Source organism: Pelodiscus sinensis, chromosome 3, assembly GCF_052426305.1.
Source record: "Pelodiscus sinensis isolate ZL-2025 chromosome 3, ASM5242630v1, whole genome shotgun sequence".
NCBI classification, from domain to species: Eukaryota; Metazoa; Chordata; order Testudines; family Trionychidae; genus Pelodiscus; species Pelodiscus sinensis.
In genome coordinates this window covers 187,831,735-187,855,811 of record NC_143054.1, presented here as the reverse complement: position 1 = coordinate 187,855,811, position 24,077 = coordinate 187,831,735, and the positions used below count along the sequence as shown (strand labels likewise).

The 24,077-nt window shown below is 42.4% G+C and overlaps 1 protein-coding gene across 12 annotated transcripts in view; it reads left to right on the top strand.

The window, feature by feature from the left end:
- Window positions 1-24,077, top strand: part of EHBP1 (EH domain binding protein 1) — a 341,176-nt gene that overhangs the window by 77,427 nt on the left and 239,672 nt on the right. For 11 of the 12 annotated variants that reach the window (XM_075925601.2, XM_075925600.2, XM_075925608.2 and 8 more), the window contains exons 4-5: window positions 194-289; window positions 19,237-19,290. In XM_075925601.2, coding sequence (XP_075781716.2) covers window positions 194-289; window positions 19,237-19,290 — 150 coding nt within the window. Of the gene's footprint in view, window positions 1-193; window positions 290-7,520; window positions 7,674-19,236; window positions 19,291-24,077 lie in introns of those variants that run through there. The other variant, XM_075925606.2, reaches the window with a different exon arrangement.

The following is a 24,077-nucleotide window of genomic DNA, read 5'->3' as shown; positions in this document are numbered from 1 at the left end:
ATTGTGTTGCCATTCATGGTGTGACTTCCTTCTGTTCTCAGTGGTTTGTCTTACTGTATTTAATGGAATCATACATTTAGGAAAGCAGAGGGGTTTTGTAGCTAATTATCTGTACACATGCTGACTTCCAGGGGAGATGGAGCAGGCCTTTTATGATGGAATGATGCTATTTTTATTTCTTTTCTTCTTTTAGGCCCATAGCTGGCAACCTGGAATTAAAAATCCATACCGGGGTGTGGTGGTATGGCCTGTTCCAGAAAACATTGAAATCACTGTGACACTTTTTAAGGTAGGTTTCTAATTTTTAATTTGAATTCATTTTATAATGCATACAGTAGTGTTTCCTGAAAAACTTACACACAGAAACTGCTTCTTTCATGATGCTTGGTCCTGAAGTTCTTTTCAAGTTGTTATCTGTATACCTACAAGTTCACACATTTAAATATGAGAGAGAATTAAGGTCCCTTGCAAATACTTAGGCATGTGCTTAATTTAACTTGCTCAACTAGTCCCATTAAATGCCTCAGGACTGCTTGTTTGCATAAAATTAAGTACATGCTTATGACTTTTTAGAATGTCAGTCTAATACTTATGCTAATTCTAATGCTTATGACTTTTTAGAATATAGTTGAAATGTAGAGTTTTGCCTAAAAACACTAAGCTAGTACGTGTCAAAACAATTTATGACTTGAGTGTGGGCTGTATTGTTATAGTCATTGTCTTTCTCATTACATTTGTTCTGAAACAGAACACGTATTATAGTATTTCAAGTATGTTATAAATATGTTACAGTGGTTGTTTAATTGCTGGAAAACAGAACCATATTGATGGGGAACATTTGAATAACAGAATTTTAGGTCTTTGTGTAGTCTAATACAATAAATTCCATTTGTTCTAGTATTTCAAGATGGCTTTATTACAGTTAGTGTGCATTCTTATCAGTTTTTGTACTTTTAGTGCCAATTCTTATTTACATTGAGGCCCCTATATGTTGTTTTGGCATCAGGGCCTGATCTAAACCAAATGACGCCTCAGGAAAAGCATGCATGCATGATTTATCCCTGTCTCATAAGACTATACATTTGCATGCTAGGATCTGTAAATCTATATTTATTTATGACATATGTAAGGATATAATAAAAATCATTTCCTGTGAGCTTAGAAAAGAAACTTTTTTTTATGAATTATTGAAATATACTAACATGAAGAAATTGAACTATGCACGAACGTTGGATGGACCTGAATTAAATAGAGTTACAGGAGGTGACAGCCTTAGAATGTTAACTCTAGTCCTTTTGTTCCAAGGTTGCTTTTCTTGCCTTTACCTTCGCAAACTGAAGCAGAGTATCAGGAAGGTACAAAGACTGGCTAAAGGCATTTCAAGCCATTTCAACCATCGTTGATTGAAGATACATTTTAATGAACCTGAGTTTTGAAAATCTTCACCCACCACTCATAGTTGCGACTAGCAGCATGAGCAGAATCCTCAGTGCTACTCACACATTAGGAAAAGTGTCCCTCAGTTCTGCATCATGAATGTATTGGAGAGCTTGGAGTGGAGACTGCTTTCTGTGTCGCAAAATGTGATGGATGCTGTCCAAGTCAACATAAAGGTCTTTATCATTGATGTATGACTAGACCCTTGTGGCAGCATCCAGTGCAAGTCGTATAATTAAAAGCATCTTTTTTTCTGCCAGCAGCTTTCTAAGGTCATATAAAAACCCCAGAACTTTTCATGGTGCTTCATTCATCCACACCTTTCTTCAGTTGACATTTAGAGCAGTGTCAACGAGCAAACACTGAAAGTCTCAATTGAATTTTCTTCCAAGCTTCTGATCACCTCATCTCTGCCCTCATAACCCAAACTACCTCTTCTTCCAATGAATATGAGTTTCCATGAAAATGGGGTCAACTCCTAAGTTTTCTGGCATTTTTTGGGCAGCAGTTATGGTGTCTTCAAATCCATTGCCTCACTAGGTTGCAATGAGGTCAAGGCAGTATCTCATCCAGGTAGTAATGGTTGCAGTGTCCATTGGCTGAAGTTTGCACGGCCTTGCTCGCAGGGTTTACTTCCAAATCATAATTTAGATTAGATGTTTGAAGACAGTGAACTAGTTTGCCAGGCTTTGCACCTCGTGTTGGATTCTGGCCTTGGCTTTACTTGACAGCGCTACTTGCATTAGGGTATTGTAAATCTCAGTCATTTAGTACCTCACTAGCCTTAATGCATTCAATGTGGTTCTCCCAGCGAGTGTCACTTAATGGCTCAGTGGTCAGATTTGTAGCAGTGTTCATGAGGATCTTCCACTTGCTAGTTGATGCTGAAAACTGGATGTATATCCTTTGCAGTTCTCCGAAAAGAGAAACTAAATCTCAAGAAGGTGCTGCTGAATCTGACACAGCCAGGTTGAGAGAATGGCAATCACAAGGCACAAAGAAAGCTTTTTGATTCAGCACCAGAATCCTTGCATGGATGTAGCTTTTTCTTCCCTTCATATTTGCACCATTGTAGTGTGGGCTGTAGCAGTCCTGAAGCTTTATTTTAGTCTCCTGGAAAATATTAATAAATAATACTGTTAGGCCTTTCCCAGTAGAGTCATCCAGATGTCCTCCATGTCATCAAATATTACCGTAAATGGCATCTTTTCACTGTGACTAATGCCGGAAGTGCAGTCCATTATTATGACATACTTTGCTTTGCCATGCTGCATCAATATTTTATCAAGCACCTTCATTGCCCATAAGGTCAGTCATTTCATTTTGAGTTGTTTTGATGCACTCACTAATAGTCCATAGCTTCTTTACGAACTACTCAGTGTAGTTGCTCATGCATGACATTATTGTATTTTCCAAGGAGCTCTAACACACTGAGGAGATTACCATTATGTTCTTACCCAAGGAGCCCCAGAAAGCCAAATTATTCTTTGTAAAGAAGAGGGTAATTGAGATCAGATGCTTGAGCACATTCTTGCAATGCTGAGTTTCTGCACTAATAATGTGCTGATTTTCTATGTCTCTGTTTTTATTCAGCTTGAGTCTGGACTCAGCCTCCATCCATTTGGAATAGGATGTAAAATGGCCCGGTGAACTTTTCATGTTGCTTCAGAACATCTACTAAGTTATGCCAGCAATTGTGTCCAGATAGTGCAAGCAATGGTTTAGCACTCTTATCAAATATTTTGCAACAAACCAGAACACTGTCAGTTGATTTGGAGTAAATTATCCAATACTGATTCACTTCCTTGCCATTCTCAAACATTCTTTCACAGTGTGACTTTGTGTAGTGTTACTTGTGCTCATTTACTGACAATGTCATATCTTCAATTTAGCCTGGCCTGTTCAAAATTGTACATTCAGTATCAGCAGTGTTTAGGACCACTGGCTATCAATCAGGATCTGATGTAACAATTTGTGGTGCACAGTTTTTCTTACTGCTGTTCTGTCATTGTGCAAGGCAGATTCTACTTTATCATTTCTCTCCTTTTCACGGAAACCAGATTTTTCTTTGTCATTATTCTCCTTTTCAGGTAAACCACATTCTTCTTTATCATCAGTCTCCTTTACGCCGCCAGGAAAATCAGACAGTTCTGCATCACTCTCCTCACATTTCCATTCCTTATCTTCAGGTAAATCAGCTAATTCCTTAGTAATAGGATTTCCATCATTTACGCTTTGCTCCTCAATTTCTTCTGCTCTGGGATGATCACTGTTGCCTAAAGCCTGGTCTATGTTGTCCTGTTTCAGATATTTTCCCATAAGATTTGACCTTTGCTGCAAACTAGATTGCAGTTGAGTTTTTCATTTTGTATACTGAGCTCCTGAAGGCTTCTTCAAGGGCATCTTTTATTTTCTACTAGGGAAAGCAAAAGTCTATGTGCTGCAGACTTAGAAAGTCATCAAACATTGTGGTAAGCATGGCAAAAGAAGGAAAAGTATTTCTTTTGCTTAGATGGGGGGGGGGTTTGATAATTATCCCTGGCATCTCATTATATATGTCCTTTATTAATCACTACTTACACGCTTCATGTCTTAAACACACAAGTATACTTTCATAATTACAGAATAAAACAAAGTTCATAAAAATCGCAGCCGGGCTCTTACTTCACCTTCTTCTTATATCTCACTGACTGACTGGTAACACCCTGTCCTTTTTATACTCATGAAAGCCAGACTGACAACCTTCTAGGACAGTGATGGGCAACCTGGCTAGTGAGTGGGCCACATAAATGGCCCTCCTTCATCCCAGTGGGCCAGAAAACTGTTGTAATCAAGATGGTCTCTCAGGATAAGGTAGTTTTACTAATTGTGCTTGTGTACCCAGAATTTTCGGCATGTGTCAACTGAACCATAGCAGTGCTTTGATTAGATGCAAAGGGAGCACACTGCTCTTACAGTTAATGTTGTGTGCAACCAGCATGCATCTCATTTTCATGTGCCCTTGCTTTACATGTGTGTCACTTTAATAATACTGATAGGAAAAAACGACACCGTTGCCCATGCACAGAGTTACCAGATTCTGCTGATAAATGATAAACAAAATGTCATGCCAGCCACACACATGCAGAACCTCAATGGGCCCCATTTGGCCCTTGGGTTGCGGTTTGTCCATCGCTGTTCTACAAGGTTCAAGGAAAATGTAAACTCATTGAAATAAAAATGAAATAAAAAATGGAACCCAGTCTGAAAGGTTTCATGAGAGTCTACAAAGGTCAAGCACATTCTTGGAGGTTAGTGAAAAATGAATCCACACATGGAATCCCTAAAACATTTTACTTGAAACATTCTAACAACAAAAACAGCACCCCAGCGCCCCCCAAAACCCAACATACCAAGTCATCAACTTATTCGCCTATCCCTAAAACTGGCTCTGTCTGTCAGAGTAAAGTCATCCTAAAGTGGGTGTAAGTAACATTTATATTCATTTCAAGGCCCTCCTACACTGCCAAAGTACTTAGTGTAAGTGAGAATCAGGACTTTTAAAACTAAGATATACTGTCTTGATCCCTTTACTTGATGGATTTTTTTGTTGGAATATATTTATTATTTTATTGGTAAGCAAGGGTAGTTAGACCTTGTTCCGTGCCTAAAAATTCTAAACACATTTTATTCCAAAGAAAACAAAAGAGACAGCACCTTTAGTACAGGGACAGCGTAATCCTGGTCTCACCAGCTAGGAAGGCGAGGGTGTAGCCATTCTCTTCCTTTCCTCACCCCCAAATCTTTTTGCAGTTGTCTCAAGAACTCATCAAGAAATTGATTTTTAACTTTGATGTATTTTTGGCCTCTCTTGATTAGCATTGTCACACTAAAAATCAACTGATCTGTTTTAAAAGTTATGTTAGTTCACTTCTCCAAACTGTCCATTTCTCTCTGGCTCCACTCCCCCAAAAAAAGTACATGTGGGTTAAAAAATTGCACCCAAGAAATACCATATAATGTGTTTTTAAAACAGATAAGGTACATGCCCCTGAAAATGGAGACAAAATCCTTAATCTCTTCTGTACAAAAAAAATAAAAATCATCACAGGTCAAGTTAGGTAACAGCAACAATTCTTCTGGACAGTTAAGAAGTAGATTAATTGATCTGGAAGGCAATCATATATATATATCTGTTCCTTAACCAGAAGGATGGAGTCCTAAGAGTCAAAAAAGGATTGGCTGGCTTAACTGTTCTTTAGTGGAAGTGAAAGATCCACGAAAAAGAATTAAATATTCAGGAACGTCTACTATAGATTTAATACTTGGCATGAGCATATTCAATGTGGCCCTGTGTCTTTTAACAAACAACAATTGTTTGTGTTGATGAAAGCATTAAGATCACAGGCAAGCTGCTGGCTTTATATCCATGTTGGCAAAGTGTATTGACTGAACATGTTGCTCTGTCAAGCTTTATAGGAATCAAAGATAATGAATTAACACATGCTGCTTGCTGCTTGTTAAGCAGTGATTTGAAATAGTAGTGTAGGAATAGAACAGATTCCAAAATACACAGCCATGTGTTTTGGGAAATGATACATACTGTAGTGGCTCTGAATTTGAAGTGGTTGTTGAAATGTGTTACTGGTAGGATTAGGAGATAAGTCTAGCTTCAAGTACAGATGAGAATGTTAAGAATATCCTCTTCAATAGTCACCAGTAGATACTTGAGAATTTACAAGTAAAGTGCATGTGATTAGTCAAGAGACACAATACTTTATCTAAAAGTCCCTATTTTGTGCTTTTAGTTGTTTCCGACATATTTGTATTTCACACTCCTACACAGTTCTGAATTGAAGAGGTGATCCCTCCTCCTGCCCACTCCCATTTCAAAGGATACTCCTCAAATTTTTATATTGTTGATAAAGCTTTATAACGTTATGAGACATTTAAGGGAAACATGACACGGAAACACAAATTCATCAAGCTTTCTCAGCCTTTTCTAGTCCCTGTCCAACTAGCCAATGAAAATGCTAATTAAATAAAAAGTTATTTCTGTTCCATAAGATTGTCTTTTTTCTGTAGCATATTCTACTATTTTATCTTGCTTGTGTTTTGAAATTGTCAACCAAAATGAGAAGAAATAATAAATCCATTTTGTTTACTATTGTGATTTGTAATGCTTTCATGGAATGGGAAATACTTCTTGGCTTATTATTGTTTTATCATATTTCTGTGGTTGCACTCTATAAGTTCATATTAGGTCACTATATAGGTTTAACTTGCTTCAAATCACTTGCAATTTATAAATATAAATATAAAGAACTATTCAGTGTCATTATAAGTCACATGCTGCAAGACTATATGAACATTCTATTTGTGAAGAACTGTGAGGGTTTTAGCCACCGCATCACTATTCCTAGGTTTAAAAGAACCAAAATAATACATTGGCAGAAAAAACGACTCTTTCTTTCTGGCTAGGGGTACACTTCATTCCTAGAGTGGTGGTTATTCAGCAGTACATATGGTTTATCATAAAGATGCACAGTCTCAGAAAGAGGAACTATTGCCAGCTCCTCATTCTTTTGCTCTCACACCCACAAATTATATATATGTTTTAGAATTATTAATGAACACCTATCTAAGCACAGAAGTTTTAAATACCATGAGTTACTCAGATCCAATAAGATCGGAAGGGAAGATATTTCAAAGGCAAGAGTGGGGGCAGGCAGAGGTGTTAGACACCTGTCTTCCTTTAGAACAGTGATTCCCAACCTTTTTCCCTTGGAGGAACCCCTAAAATAATTTATCATATCCTGAGGAACTTCTACCTATGAAAAAGTTGACAGCGGGGAGTGCAATTCAATTACTGCTAAATTATTGTCAAGAAAATGTATTTGTTAAGAGCTGTTTTTTTAATATATATATATATATATATATATATATAGTCAGCTTACATTGTAAGAAAAAAAATTATTTATTTATTCCATGATTTCTCGCGGAACCCCTGACAATGGTCTGTGGAATTCCAGGGTTCTGTAGAACCCTGGTTGGGAAACACTGCTTTAGAATCTTTAAAAATTCTCCCTGCAGACAATCCAGAGTACAGCTCTTAACAGATGGACTTTACACTTGGCTCTAAGTGCTGCCATCTAACTTCACATGGCACACATTTACCAGCAGTTACTACCCAGATCAGAGTATGTCTCTGTCTAACTCCTCTCACTGGAAGGGAGGCTTCTGTAATACAGTATAAGGTAGATGATCATGTTACACTATTCTAGTGGATGGTTGTGCACTAGGAGTGGGTGTAAGATGGCCTAGGTTAGATTTAAGCTTGACTTTAAAAAATTGAATTGGGAGCTCTCATTTTGTGTTTTAAAGTTAAGATGATACTTTAAGTTGCAAAAGTTTCAGAGGGGTAGCTGTGTTAGTTTGTAACTGAAAAAACTTAAAAAAAATAAGGAATAGTCTCACAGCACCTTAAAAAAGTATTTTTGTTAGTCTCTGAAGTGCTGCGAGACTATTTGTTATTTTTTTATGATTTTTCACTGTAAGTTGCAGTCAGGATCTTCTGAAGTCAGGAACTAGGTCAGAAGTGTACAGTAGCCTCATGACAGACAGGATGAATGTGACTGTGTGTGTGAGTAGTCTATAGCTACTCTGGAGTTAAACCCATAATATTCATTTTTAAAATTAGAGGATGTGGGGAAAATGCATTTATTCCTCTCACAAGCTCTCTCTCTTTCTCTTTTTCCCTCTCTACTGCACGTATAAGGATTCTCTGTTTTTATTAGGCCGTGCACCAGCTAAAAATGGTGTGTACATCTAGGAACTCATTGGCTAATAATCTTGGCTAATTCTTCTTAAGCCATTTTCACCTTAGCAGAAAGACTTAATTTGCTGATGAAAATAGGGTTGTAGATACATAAACACCTCTCTTCCTCATACGCTCTCTGCACCCCATAATGTAGAGTTATGTTTATTTTATAAATTGAGAGAAACACGCATCCTTTGAGCATGCTACTACCATGCTGTAATAGACCATTTAACTAGTTTAATTTCTTTTGCAATGAATTCCTCTGTCTAGTATCCTTCAGAGTGGAAATTATTGTGATGACAATAGCTTGTATTACCGATATACAGTATGCGTTGAAACCATTCTTCAGGCCCATGGTGTTCAATATGCTAGTTACTAGCCACATGTGTCTATTTGGCTGGTTGAGTTTGGCTAGTTCACTTCAGAACTGGCAAGGACACCATCAAGCTACTAGTACTTTTGGCACTCATCTCTTTACTGTGAATAATCCTAGTACAGGTCGAACCTTTCTAGTCTGGTACCCTTGGGACCTGACCAGTGCCGAACCAGAGAATTTGGAAGACCATGGGAGGTCAAAAGCATTATCAACCCTTCCATTGCGTATTGGGCTCTTGGAAGTCATGTGGGGTAAATTAGAGCTAAATAACACACAACATTGAGAACCAAGACTGTTGACTATAAACAAACTTAATGAGACTGCAGGAAACTTAACCACACCCATGATAAATGGACACATGGCTAACTAAAATCATGCCGGACCATGGATGTTGCCAGACCAGAGTATGCAGCCCTAGAAAGGTTCAACCTGTAGGTGTGCTTCAGCAGCACCCAGAGATGTTCATAATGGAAGAAAGCTTCACTTAGAGATGAGGAAATCCCATTCTCTTCACACCCTTTTTATTTATAGTGAGGATGCTAAATACTTGCTGAGTATAGGAAGAAAACTGAAACCTGAAATTTTAATTATGGGTTTGTTTAATGATCAGTAATAATTTAAACCAGTTTGTACAGTCATTATTTTAATGAGCTGTTAGTAAGAGTTGTACAGTCATGTTTTGCTTGATTCTTAAATATTCATAGTCTGAGCAAACTGTGCTTATCATAAAACTGTTAAGTTTATAAGCATGCTCATTTATTGGTGTTGCGCTTTTTTCCTCTTGTGTTAATTGTGATATAATATTTTAATACTGAGGAGTAATAGAATGTACTTAATAATTTTACATTTTTACATTTATGGTTAGACTGTAAAGCAATACAGCCCTTACATGTTTAATTTTTTTAGGCCACCCTTTAAAATTTCCCAGCCTTTTTCTCTTCCTTATGTTGGATCTAAAACATGTGTTAACTATAATTAAACAAAACGTAATAATCTAAAAATGTCGAAGCTTGTTACAGTACAATAATCTTCTGCCAGATTGTCCTGACGGTGAGAGGTCTGGAAAAAGAGGATACATTTCTTTTGGGTACATAAGAATTAGTAGCTAATTCTAATATTAAGAATGCCCAGTGACACCATACAAAGTGACCAAAAGAATGTTTGCTTTTAAAGGGTCTGATACAGGGGTGGGCAATAATTTTTGGATGGGGGGCACCTCATGAATTTCAGAAGTGATAGCAGGCTGCCCTGTAAGGGACAGGGCATCGAGCTGAAGGGCGGGGCCAGGAGACTTCACGTGTTCCCCCGCTCACCGAACCTAATTGGTCAGGGGGCAGGGGAGCATGTGAAGTGTTTGCCTCCCATTCCCACCCTATGAGAGGTGCACGGTGCCTCGAGAGAACCACCAGCTGTTTTGAATAGCTGGAGGTTCCTTCTGGGCACCATACGCCCCTGCTGGCGAAAGGAGACTTCATGTGCTTGCCCAGGCCAATCAGGGTCTGGGGGCCAGGGGAGCATGTGAAGTCTTTGCCCCGTGTCCCCGCCCTGCCAGAGTCGTGCAGCGCCTGGAGAGAACTGCCAGCTGTTTTGAACAGCTGGCAGTTCTCTCAGTTCCCATGCACCCCTGGTGTGGGGGAGGAGACTTCGCACACTCCCCCTGTCCCCAGGTCTCAATAGGCCATATCAGAGGGTGTGGTGGGCCGGATCCAGCCCCCGGAGGCTGTCTTGCCCACCCCGGGTCTAATACATATGTTGCTGACTGAAGAGAATTAGCAGTGGCAACTTCATCTGGAGGCTGTAGCTCAAAGGATGTCAAAGCAGTAACGTAACTCTCTTTTTAAATTGGCTCTGAAATATTGTCTGTGTCAGTTCTGTAGTCAAACCCAGGAAGCCGTTACTGCCAGGTGAGGAGCAAGGAGGGACAGAATAGAGAGAGTATGTGCTGCAGGAGAAAGCAAAGTTTGAAGAGAACTGTTCATACAAAGCAGCAGTGAAAAGACAAGTACCCACCACATTACCAGTCAAACCACGTTCTTTGTGGGGGTTTCAGTAACTATTTCCCTTTAGTCTGCTATTGCGTATTTAATGTGATTCTCTGGAAGAGGTTAAGGTTTGCACGTTCAGTGCCAAATATTTCTGTATCCATTTAGAAGACAGCAGTGGCTTGCCTTGACACTGTGGGGGTTCTTCTATTGTAGAGAAACTGGTAATCTGGATCTCATGATGTGTGTGTTATAAAACCCTTAAAGTCAGGGGTCTTCAGACTCGATTTACCTTAGGGCCAATGCTGGTCCTCAAATCCTCCTACCAGGCCAAAGTGCCCCCTTCTGTTCCCTGGCAAGGCTTCGAGGGGGCAGGGGTCTCTGCACATTCTCCCTCCCCTGCACGTCTCTGTCCGCCTGCCAGCCCCAGCTGATTTTAACCCCTCCCTCCCTGGGAGTCCCCTCCATCGCCACTGGCAGGGCAGCAGGGCTAGAGTGGCTTCTGGCTGCTAGCCTCAAGCTGCTGCCAGCATGGCCCTGTGGCCCAGGGGAGGTTTGTGGGCAGCTGCCCTGGCCCCATGCTTTGGGGGACCCCGCAACAGCTGTTCCAACCATCCTATGATGGCTGAAGATGGTGGTGGAGCAGAGGTTGCTGCATCACTCTGCTTCCTTGCGGATTCTGCTGTCATAGTAATTGCTGGGGAATCTGACCCCCTGTTTCCAACCCTCATTTGGACCTCCGGTAATCTTTGAGGCCACGTACATGGGGGAGGAGGCTCGGAGGAAGGGGTGTAGGAGGGAGGGAGAAGACAGAGCAGGGATGGGAAGAAGGGGAGCAGAGAGGGGACTAGGCTTGGGGAAAGGTTATGGAACCCTCTCTCCCACTCAGGGCTGATGGGACTCGCATGCGGGCAGTTGCGTGGACTCGATTCTGGAGCTGCTCGGGCCGTAGATAGCCCGCGAGCTATGAGTTTGAGACCCCTGCTTAAAGTCAAGACTTGACAGTAGTGAAACATGTAAACAGTTAACTGGTAAGCCTAGGCTTATCGACTAATGGTCGCGGTTACACACAGCTCCCGGTACATGCAGGGAGCTGTCTTAAAAGCTGGCTCACGGCACACATCAGCTCCTGGGGAGCTGCCGGCCACCCCACATGTAACCGATGTATTTTCAGCAGTTACCGGACTACTTAATTACACACATTGTGACATCCCTACTTGACAAGTATACTTGACAGTTGTGATCATCCAGCTTTTCCAGATTTGTGGGGGCTTAATGCCATAAATGTCTACAAAATCTAACCTTATTTTAAAAAATGTTGTTTCTGGCCCATATACTTTAAAAGAAAACAAGCTGAATGTGAATGGAGTCTAAACCAGTGCGGTGCTGCCTCCTAAATCTGCAGAGAGACAATTCTTGTGCCTTTAATGCAGCTGAAAGCTAACCCCGGGACTCAGCAGAGTGGAAACTGTGACGGGTTTTCTAGGCTATTAATGAGATCTGTTCCTCATAAGCAGCAGTTAAACTGACAAGCGTTGGGACACTTTTTAAATCTTCTGCAGCTTAGAAAGGCTATGCATAAACATAGACACTGGAGCGGTTCCCTAGGAAGGAGAACCCAAGGTTGGAGACTGGCCTAAAGTAGCATAATTGAACACTCAGGGAAAAATTAAGCCGACTTAAGTTACATTGATGCACAGCCACTGCAGTAATTAAATCGGTTTTGTATGTCCGCACTAGTCTTCTTCTGTCAGCAGTGCAGTTTCTCACCAGGAGAACACACTGCAGTAAGTTCATCCCCTGATGTGATATAGATTAGAATTCAGTGGTTGCCAAACTTTGTGGCATCACGGCCCCTTTTTGATTTTTGAGAAACTCTCCTGCCCCACCTCCCAAAAAAATAGCAGCAAAACTTGGGGTGGGATTGACTGGTGTGTGTGTGGCTGGGTCGCCTCACCCCCCCCCCCCGGAATTTCTTCATGACCCCCCAGCGGGGCACGCCCCCCAGTTTGGGAATTCATGGATTAGATTGATGGTGGGAGTTAATGTAGACAAGACCTCAGTAAAGTGGGCAACTTACATGGAAGGGAGCTACATTTTAGAGTATATGTGCACAGAATGAGGTCGATTAGTAATGTAGACCAGGCCACACCCTCTAGCAGCTAGAAGATTCTAGATTGAAAGGGAGTAAAAATGGATGTGCTGTGGTAACTGTTACATGTGATAAACCTAACACAACTCCAAATGGCTCCTGGTTCAGGAAGTTGTTGCCCATCCATTTTTCTCTATTACTGTTTCCTGCTACTGTAGCTTTAGCAGTATGTGAGCATGGTGGACCTAAATCAGTTATAACCATTGTAGTATAAAACTGTACTCAATCCATATCCATCAGAAATACATTATCAAATGTCAATGGAAAGGCTTCAGTTTCCTTCAAAGGGCCTTCGACCAGATCCTGGACAAAAATATTGTTCTGTATAAGCTCACACAGAAAATAGGTACCCTCCCTCCCAAAAGCCAAACAAAATATAAAGATCAGTCACTTATTTTATCAGGGAGTAAAATATTTAAAAAATAAAATGATTAATGATCTCTTTATACAGCTTCCATACTAAAATGAAGAGACATTTGTTAAAAAGGTAATAACCCTAGGATGACTCATAAAATGACAAGTAATAAAAATTGGATGGTGGAAAATGGTTTATGTGCTATTGATATGAGGTATAGTAAGTCAGACAAGTCATCTTACAATTTCATTAATTTTGTTTGCATATACTAGTCCTACAAAGTTGACTAAAATGATGTACATCTGTGGTCCTCCAACTTTTTTTTCCCCATGGACCACTTGCAAACTGCTGAGGGTCTTGGAGGATCACTTAATGATAATAATTTCAAATGTTTATCATTAGCTATCTATTGTAAAGCGCTTTGGATAAAAGTGCTATATAACCCTCCTCCCTTACTAATAAACACTTTTTTGTTCTACAAATCAAAGCACACAACTCATATTTTAATATCAGTAGGGGTGTCTGCACCACCACATGAGGTGTGCTTTGATTTGGATTACAGAGCTGGGGCTGGGAAGAAGGGCTGTCTCTCTCTGGCAGCCTTGGCTGAAATGCCAAGGACTATAGGAAATTTAATCCACCCTGCTGGATTTTGCACTGCTCTTCAGCTGTCTTTCCCTGGAGCTGGGGAAAGTTGCCTCTTTTTCTGACCGCTGCTGCCCTACATGTCCCAAATTCCCTTCACCCCCTCTTCTCATCTGACTGTCCCCCCCACCTGTCTCCTGTTTTTCCCTCTGCTCCCTCCCACCTTCCTCCTATGCCCCCCCAAGGTCATCACTTCAACAGTGTCTTCCTCAGGGTCCAGGCACCTAATTAGTGGAGCCACATCTGCAAGCCACTAATTAGGTGGGCAGCCCTTCATTTTCTCATGTGTGGAGGCCCATATGCTCACCTTAGAGCTCACCTCAGCAACCTTTTCACACTGAAGAGCCAAACTACATCAAAATTCAGCCCAAATGGTCAACAAAGAGCCGTCCACGAATGCCCATTTGCTTGACTAAAAATATACAACTTAATATTACTGATAATGGACATAATGAGTAATAAAGCATAAATGAAACATTGCACTCGCAGACTTTATTTAATGGGACTTCTGCTGCTGCATCTTTTCGCACATTTCTTTGAAGTTTACATCAGAGCTGGTCAAATCCAGCTTCATGCTCTCATTCAGTGGTCAGAAGACTGATTGTCTTCTGTCAATCTAGTGGCAGGGGGCTGGGGATGTGGGGGTGCAGGAGTCTGGGTTGGAGTGTATGAGGGACTCGAGACTGGAGATTTGGGTGTATGATGGACTCCGGGCACCAGGTTGGGGTGGGTGGAGTGCAGGAGTCTGGGGATGTGGGGATGCAGGAGTTTGAGAATGATGGGGTATGAGGGGCTCAGGGCAGGCAGTTCAGGTGTATGACTGAATAATGTTTTTACAGGGAATCTTAAAGTTTTCACATTTTGAGAAAACAAAAAATCTATTACTTAATTATACTGAAAGTGCCAGTGTCACTTCTTCCGTGTGCTCAATCTCCCCTTCTTATAGAAGAACCCTGTTTATCTGATCTAATAAGAACTGGGGCCAGATTGAATAATCCAAAATTGGGATAATCAGGAGAATTAACAAAGAGGTTTCTATCTCCAGGCAGCTGGTGGGTTGATTAATACACAGAGCCAGAGCATGGGGGCTTGGATATAAGGGGTTCTGCTGCATATCGGTAAAACATTGCATTCAGTGTAGGAAAACTAAAGTTTAGCATTTTGTTTTAACTGCAGAAAAACATAGATTTTAATTTTTATTGGAGAATTTGAGGGATTTTTATCACAGAAAATTAGGATCCCTGTTCATTTTCTCAAATTACTGTCTAGCATATGAAAGTGGTTTTATTCCCCAAACAAGAGTTGGATTAAAATGGTCATTCTCAAGCAGGATGGGTGTTGGTGTAACTTGTGACATGAGCGATTCTATCTGAGCAAGAGGGGGAGGTTGAGCACACTGTATAAGTTATCAGCACAAATTTCCCTATGCCTTCCACACTGTAGGGACATACATCTTTACCCAGTTCCTAGGGCTCAAGGTGCAACCCTGTTAATTTACACACCCACCCATACCCAATTCCTAGGTCTGAGAGCGTAACTTCCTGTGGGTTGGCAGGATCTTTAGCCACTGAAAGAGCCTCACACAGTAATATTCCTATTCTCTATTTATGGACAATTCCCAAACAAGCGGAATACACATGTTAAGCACAGTATCATGCTCACCAATCCTGATAAAGGCAGGCAGACGTCTCTTGTTGGCCAGGCAAGATCAGTCTCTCTGGATCTTAGCTGCTGCACGTCACAGACGTGCACTAGAATCCTGGCTAGAATCCTGGCAATTCTGGTCTTAGGCTGTGTCTTGGAGGTAAGTAGTTCTTCCAGGTCTTATCCCTTCTTCTTGGTGTTCCTTTCTGTTCTTGTTTCCCTTTGGTCTTCTTCCTTCTTGGACCCCAGTTTATATAGTGAAATTTGAGTCCTGTTTAGCTATACCGTAACCAATTATTTTAGTATAATTTTACTAACCAATCATAACAGAATTAACTAACCAGTCATACCCCCCACCAGGGCTGTCCTTAGGATTTATGATGCCCTACGTGAGATTATTAAACTGGTGCCCCTATGACTGACTTGCTCTTCCACCCCTACTCCCCCCCCTTCCCAGAAACCCCAGCAGCCAATCCCTTCCCTTAGACTGTGCTGCAGGCAGTGCATTCAGCTCTCTAGGACCCAGCCCTGCTGTTACATGCTCTACTGCTTCCTGTCATAGGCATGCGCAGCACATTTCATTAGGGTGTGCACCCAAAGAATTTTTTTTAAATGTACTCTTTGACCCCCCCATTAGCCACGCCCCTGACCCCGTTAGCCACGCCTCTGGAGGCAACGCTCTCGGGGCAAGATGGACACATGACCAAAAGTAAAAGGTGTCATTTGACCCTCCCCCCCCCCAGGACTTTTCCCACCATCCTCCTACCAATAGGAATATGATTGGTCCCCACCAAACCCCCTCATGCAACTATCCTGCAATTGCATTACCCCAATGTGTGTGACATTAACCTTGAGGGGTGGAGAGGCTGGGGGAAGTGTTCCATTTCAGGCTGTGTCTACACTGGTGCGATCTTGCGCAAAAGCAACCGCTTTTGCGCCAAAACTTGTTGCCTGTCTACGCTGGCTGCGAGTTCTTGCGCAAGAACTCTGATGCTCCCGCTTAGGAATAAGCCCTCTTGCACAACTGTTCTTGCGCAAGAGGCCAGTGTAGGCAGGCAACGTGAATTTCTTACGCAAGAAAGCCCTATGGTTAAAATGGTCATCAGTGCTTTCTTGCGCAGACAGCGTCTACACTGACATGGATGCTCTTGTGCAAAGGCACATGCCTGTGTAGACGCTCTCTTCTGGAAGAGTTTTTGCACAAGAACTCTTCTGCAAAAGAGTTCTTGCGCAAATCATGCCAGTGTAGACGTTTCCTCCCATAAGCAAAATGAATTTTGTGTTGTGCACCAGTACTGAGTTCATGTGGCTTGTTTGGATATGCCACTATGGCACCCAAGTTATTAATAAATATCTTATAAACCTCCACCTTTTCCCTCTGCTGCCATGTCTCCTCCCCTTGCTCCGTCTGCTCCCCTGGTGCATGCTGCCCCCCAACCTCTCACCCTCCTCTACTGTCCTGACTCCTGCCCTTCTCACTGTCCTCAGCCTTCCTGAGACCTGCCCCCCTCCACCAGCCCTTCTCTCCCCCCTGTGCCCACTCCTCCAGTAGTCCCACTCTGATCATGTGAGCTGCCCCTCCTCATCCCCTCTCCTAACACCTCCCTCTACACACTTGTTCTGCCTCTCTCTGGTGCTGGTCCCTTCCCTACAGGTGTCTGCCCTTCTGCTTCACCCCCAGAATCTCCTGGCATCTGCACCTTCCCTTAGCCCTGCACCCTCCTGGTGCCTCCCCCTTCCCATACTGCCCCTGCTCCCTTTTTCCTTGATGCCCACTCCCTCACCACTCTCTGCTCTGTTCCGCTCCTGCCTTTGTGCCCTCACACATGCCTTGCTCCATCCCCACCTTCGTCATGCCCACCCCTTCTTTCAAGCCTTCTCCCAGCACCTTCCCCCCTCGAGCCCCCAATGCCTTGTCCTCTCCCAGCCTGTCCCCCCTCCCACTGACACCTCCCCTCCTGCCCTTTCCCTCATTATCTGCACTTGCCCCCTCCCCCCCCCGCAGTAGTCTCTCCTACATCCCTGCCCCTTGGTGCCTTGCCCTTTCTTCTCCTGACCTGCCCCCCTCCCATCAGCACAAGCCCCTTCCTCTCCCACCCCTCGCCTTGCCTACCTCCTGCCTTCCCGTTTGCAGGGCTGGAGTCTGCTGCGATTGGGCCCCAGAAGTCCCTGCAGCCTGGGCTCCAGACCACGTGCCGGAGCCGGAGCTGGGCCTCTCGGCGCATGCAGCCCGGGCCTATCACAACATGGCCGGTCCCGCCTCTAGCGAGGCTCTGCTCCCCCGCGCCCCGCTCGGCGCATCTCCTGCCGAGGTGCGGCTTGGCTGTTTTTAAAAATGGCGCCACAACGCCAAGCCACACGTGACCCCGCCCCCAGCGCAGCCCCGGCTCCTCCTGACGCTGTCGCCCAGGCTGACAGCTCCTCTTCCCCAGCCAGGGTCAGCTTTCCAGCCTCCTCATCAGAGTCCCTCGTCCCGGTGGGGTCTTCTGGCGGGGTTGCCAGTGCTGGCAGCGCTCCTACTGGCTCCGGTGCAGAGCTCACGCGAAAGCTTTCCCTCCATGCCGGGCTGGCAGAGTGGTGCCCCAGAAAGTGTGGTGCCCTACGCGACTGCATACTCCGTGTATGTCTAAGGACAGCCCCGCCCACCACCTTAATTGATTTACACCTAGCAAAATTAATTATACAGCAGACAGAGACAGTTACAAACCAGACAGAGATCACACAGTCAACCAACAGGAAAGTGTAATGGCAATGATCATAGAATGAGGATTCCACAACCACAAGCAGTTTCTTGCCAGACAGAATGGTATTAACTAAGTTTTCTTTACCCATCTTGAGATCTGTTTCTTTATCTGGTGACAGTGGGGGGCTATTAGGACAAAATCCCCAGAGCCAGGCACTCCCAGCCCCCCAACTTAATGCCTCCTCTCTCCCACATAGTCAGGCACTCCCAGCCTCTCCCCTTCCCCCAACCTAATACCTGAGTCCCAGAGTCGATGTTGCCGCCTGAGGCGCTGGGGTGGCGTGAGCACAGCGGCCAGCTGGGAGCGCCTGCTGGAACACGTGCACAGAGCAGCCTGGCCGGCCATAAGCAGTTGCTGCGGGGCAGAGCGGCCCAGCCGGCTGTGAGCAGGCACTCCGCCATGTGCTCCGAGTGGCCAGCGGGCCGCACTTCATTCTTTTATTAAAATGTTTTGGCAGGCCACAAAAAATTTCGATCGGGCCGCATGTGGCCCTCCAAACGCCAGTTTGACATGCCTGCTCTAGGCTTTATAGCTAATGGCTGCTACTTTTCAGTCTGGCTGCAGAGAAAGGCTTTTTGGTTCAGGCCTGCCACAAGCCTTCCAACATGGCTACAGAAAAACCATATTGTTACAAAGTGATACCAGTGCTTTCAGTGCTTAGGTTCTTAGATCACACAGGTGGCTCATAAGCATGTGAAGATGAGGATGGGGGCTTGACTTTTGCGGTACAAGAGCTATCTGTTTGATCTAAGCAGGAGTTTAGCTTCTGCCTCCATTCTCTGCAAGCTGTATGACTGTGGTAGTTACCAAGAAGGAAGGAGCTTTTTAAATTAAATTGAAAAATGTATATCCTGAATGAAGGCAGGTAAAATCATAGGATCTGTTCTGAATATACCTCTTGTTTGTAAGTGTCCTTTGCCAGTGGAAGTGTTGTGGAGGTATTAAATACTGAAAGCTATGTGCTGGCTAAAATATTTTTCTGTGCCTTATTTCCACCAAACAAAGAAACCATAATAAATAAGTGGCAATGGTGGATCAATTGCTATTTCTTGTGCCTGTATAATTTTTAGATTAAAGGGTTTTTTCTCTTTCTTTTTTTCAGGATCCTCATGCTGAGGAATTTGAAGACAAAGAGTGGACATTTGTCATAGAGAATGTAAGTCAGAACATAGTCATGCCTTTTTTTTATCTGTGTGACATTGTATTAAAACTACTGGAAAAGAGAGTGGGTTAAGTTTGAACTGTTAAAACCAAAATTAAAACAGTATATCACAGCAAAAACAATAAAGTTGTCTTATTACAGTAACTGTTGTATATGACTATTAAAATCCATTTGGAGTGCAGAAGTATTGATAATATAGAAAAGCAATTTAAACTAACATCAAGATTCTTCTTGCTTTAATTTCATTAACATTGGAGGGAATGTGTGTGTTAAGAGTTAGGATACTGAATCTGCAGTTCCTGAGTTGCATTCACCTCTTGGTCTCACCTGCAGGTCTTTTCTTCTGGTGGTGATAATAGCTAATGTTCATAAAGTGCTTTTCATCTGTGGGATTCCAAAGTTCTTTACAAAGGAGGTCAATATCATTATCCCCATTTTACAGATGGCAAAACCGAGACAGAAGGAGATTAAAATGACTGGTCCAAGGTTACTCATCAAGCTATTGATAGAGCTTAAGATTTGAACCTAGATGTCCTGATCTCAATCCAGTGCCACTAGATCCATTAGATCATACTGTGTTTGTCCAGTGTGTTTAAAAAAAAGTTGACTATTTCTTCAGGTTGTCCTCTGGATTCTGAAAGTTAACAGAAAAAGGAAAAAAATATTTTCTTGTGAACTCAACATACCTGATGGAGAAATTACTGAAAAGCAAACCCAGAATCCCACAATACCATTTCTAGAGTCACCTTTTAGAGCAGATTCACGCTTTAATTAGTTGACTACTGCTGAATTGTTCAAATACATCTCCTGAAAACACAGGTTTGTTTTGGGGTGCTTAATAGTATTATATATATCAAAGAAGAATCCATCTGCTGTTGTGCTGCTTACTATGTCAGATATTCCCATGTTCCACTGATTTCCGTAGTATGTTAAAATTGTAAAGCAGATTGTCTAGAAAAGGACCATCAGAAAGTAGTTTATTTATACTTTTTGTTTTTTAATGCCCAGTTTCTATTTTAGTTTATAAGAATTGTTAAATAGTATGTACCTTAGTTATTATTTATCTGTTGTTTCCTTTTTTCTCTCACTTAGCTTTACTTAAAGGAAGTCTCCCTCTCCGCTTTTCAGGAGTTCTCCAGAGCTAAGCAAAGTACTCTGGAAGCAGTTATGTACTGTCTGCCTCTCTGGGTATATCTATGATTCCTGAGGCTTTGGTACAAATTCTCTTTCAAAGATTATGGTGGGCAAAACATGCACTGATGGCTGGACACGACCTCTTTTTCCTTTTACACAGAGAAAGGGATTGTAGTCATGTGCTCTCACAAGATATGTGGAAATGAATGAGCAGCACGTATTTCTGCTTAGGGGCTCTGTATTGTTTTGACTTATAATTCCCAGTTTGGCCTTATTTCCCCTGCTACCACAACTCCTGGAAATGGCATGGCTTCCCTTTTCAATGCTAGGTTCAATATTCCTCTCCTGTTAGTGGTCTGCGGATACACTCTGAGAAACCTACTGATGTCTGCTCCAGTTTGTTTTCTTACCTTGCGGCCCCCATTGGCTCCGGTTTGCCGCTTACAGCCAAGGGGAACCGTGGGAAACAGCAGCCCAGGCTACACTTTTTCCCGCAGCTCCTGTGGCTGTAAATGGCAAACTAGAGACAATGGGACCCATGAGGCTCTGTGGTTGTGGAGCCAGTAAATAAACAAATGGGAGCAGCCGGTTAGCCGGTTTCTCAGACTGGATCCACGGACCACTCTGAGAAACACTGCTTTAGAGATATGGCAGATCTGAAGTTTCAAAAGTTAACTTCTTTTGCCCTGCGCACCAAATTTTGTGCCCTTGTTTGACTCTGTCGACTTCTTTAGGCTTCATGATATGCTTTTTTTATTCAACTCCAAACTCAGCAATAATACTAAATATTATACAGAAAGAGGCCTTAAGTTCATTTTAAAAAATCCTCCAAACTGTTTTCATAAAGAGCTGTCTGGTCTGAACTCTATTGAAAGAATGGATAGGGCAAAGGGAATAGGGAGGGGATAGAGAAAAAATGCCTAGAGAAAATTAAAGTTGATTTTGGTGCAATGGGGATATTAGAGCTTGTAAATAGTGAACGAGAATGTGGAATAATATGTTCTTTGGCAGCTACAACAGACAAATTATCCTGACACAAGACCTAGCATTAGTTTGATCACTCTGAAAAGTACAGCTAGGATTTCAAATACTTGGCAACGTCAGGCATTTTAGGGACAGCCTTCAATGGTGTTACATAGTGTTGGGAAGAATGTCTTAGGGTATGTCTACACTTGCACCCTAGTTCGGACTAGGGATGCAAATGCAGGCATTCGAAATTGCTAATGAAGCGTGGATTTAAATATCCCGCGCTTCATTAGCATGATCTCGCTGGCGCGCTAGATCATTTTTTGAGGAGTAACATTAGTTTGAACTGAGGGGGTTGATTCGAACTAACGCATCCCAGTGCGCACTTCCTGTTCGAATCAGCTGTGATTCGAACTAGCGTGCCAGCGAGATCATGCTAATGAAGCATGGATATTTAAATCCCCACTTCATTAGCAATTTTGAATGCCTGAATTTGCATTCCTAGTTCCAAACGAGGGTGCAAGTGTAGACATACCCTTAGGAACAATAATAAGATGTAGGACAGGGCTACTCAACTTTGGAAGCCCCGGGGCCCACAATGATACTCACAGCATCTTGAGGTTGCATTATTCTGGGAACTGTGTGCATGTTAAGGTGAAAATGCACATTGCACTACTTTGCAGTGCCTTTTTAGGAAGTTCACTGTGAACATGTACAACTTTTTTTAAAAATGTACTTAGTTCTGTGCATATTAAATGCCTTCACAATATGCTCACTCTTCATTTAAACAAAGAGTTAATGGACTGCACTTTTGCAGGTTTTCCCATGGTTCCCTTTCTCTGTGCCTTCAACCTGCTCTGGACTGAAGGGACCACTTCTGGGGCGGGTGTTTAAAACAGTTGCTATGCCCCTAAATCTGTAGCATCTATGAAAACTGTTAACTGTGAATCTAGTGTAGGGATCTAAATCCCGTTTAATAGGTTAACGAGTTAAGCATTATGTTAAACTGGTTAACCAATTGAAGGAGGGGCACTCCACCCCATTGGGCTGGAGCAGCTGAGGATGGGCTGGAGCAGCCCTGCCTGTGGGATGCCCACGTTCCTGACAAGTGGAGCAGCGCCTGCCTGTGGCGGCCCCTGTGGGGCTGAAGAAGGTGAGGAGCAGCTCTAACCCCCACTGCTTAACGATTAACCGGTTAACCTTTCACATTCTTATTCAAGTTAGCACCAGTTGTACTGCTTTCTATGTTATGTACACAAATCCCCTGTAGAACTGGACGGAGACCATCAACTCAGTTCACACACGCTACCAAGTAACTAGCTGCTTGGTAATGTTCAACCTTCCATGAATCATGCTTGATTTGAGGAGCTAGCCTGGAAGCCTTTTCATCCATCTCCAGAATAGTCCAGTCTCCCCAACTCTATTTTAGTAGTGGTTTTTCTGTAAGAGGTCATTGAGAGCTACATAGCAACTTTAAATCGCAGGTACAGTTTTGAGATAGTCAGACTTAAAAGCTATAGGTCAGGCTCCAAAAAACCCACACCTGATCTTGAGCAGTTGCAAAAATCCTTTTTTCAGGGCAATAGCACCACTCAGTGGCAGACAAAGAAATGAATGTCTATTTGCTTAGAAAACTAGCAGTTCTGTTGTTACATTGGACTCATACTTAGTTACACTTCAGAATAATCAGTTAAATAAAACATACAATTTTGAATATATTTTTTAATCTCTTAACTCCCTGGAAAAGTCTTTTGTATCCTTCAGCCTTTGGGCTACGGTCACTGGAAGTAGTCATAGCTTTTCACGTTCTTTAAAACAGGAACATCTTTGTCACTGAATCTACAGAGGAAGGATTATAGCTCGTGATATTGGGACACTTGAGAGCCCTCGAATGTCCTGTGTTTTTGTTCAGTTTATTTATCTGCCCTCAAATTCTGCAGAACTCTTCCCCCTGATATTTAGCAGAGCCACTAAACAGCAAAGCACAAAATGATTTGGAGCTATGAAGTGCTTTTGTTTGCCAAAGAATCTATATCCTCCTATAATAGCTCTGTTTAGATCTTGTCCTTGAGCTAGAACATTATTCAAACCAGCTAAAATACAGTAACAAAGGATCATGTTTGCAGTATTTTAGAATGGCCCACTGAAGATCTGTTATCAGAGTTCCACTGTATCTGATATGCCCTATCACATGCCCTTGCCTTAAATATGTCACATTGTTTTCAGTGGGTTAAGAGTAATAACTTGATTCAACATTATTCCTGATTCAGATTGTTTTAATTAGCAGTGAGTATGGTATGTGTCTGGCATGGCCCATTGTTTCCCAGCATTTCACTGTAAATAAATGTGTCATAAGCTTTTAACATAACATCTATGATTTATCTGTTCCATCTCCCTGTTCAGTGCAGGAATTTTCCCTACAGTACTTTTTAATACTTTGTCTTGTCTGTCTGGTTTTAAAGTTCCTCAACAAGGGGAATTTCACCATTCCTTTGGGTAATGATTCCATAAACTCATCCCAGCCTGCTATCAGCTCATTTTTCTTAATATTTCAACTTAAATTTTCATTTTCTGAGTTTCTACCCACACCTTTCTCTCTTTGGCGTTTATTTTCTTTGTATGTTTATAGATGGCCCTATTATCCCAAGTACCACCTTGTTTTAACCACTTATGATTATTTT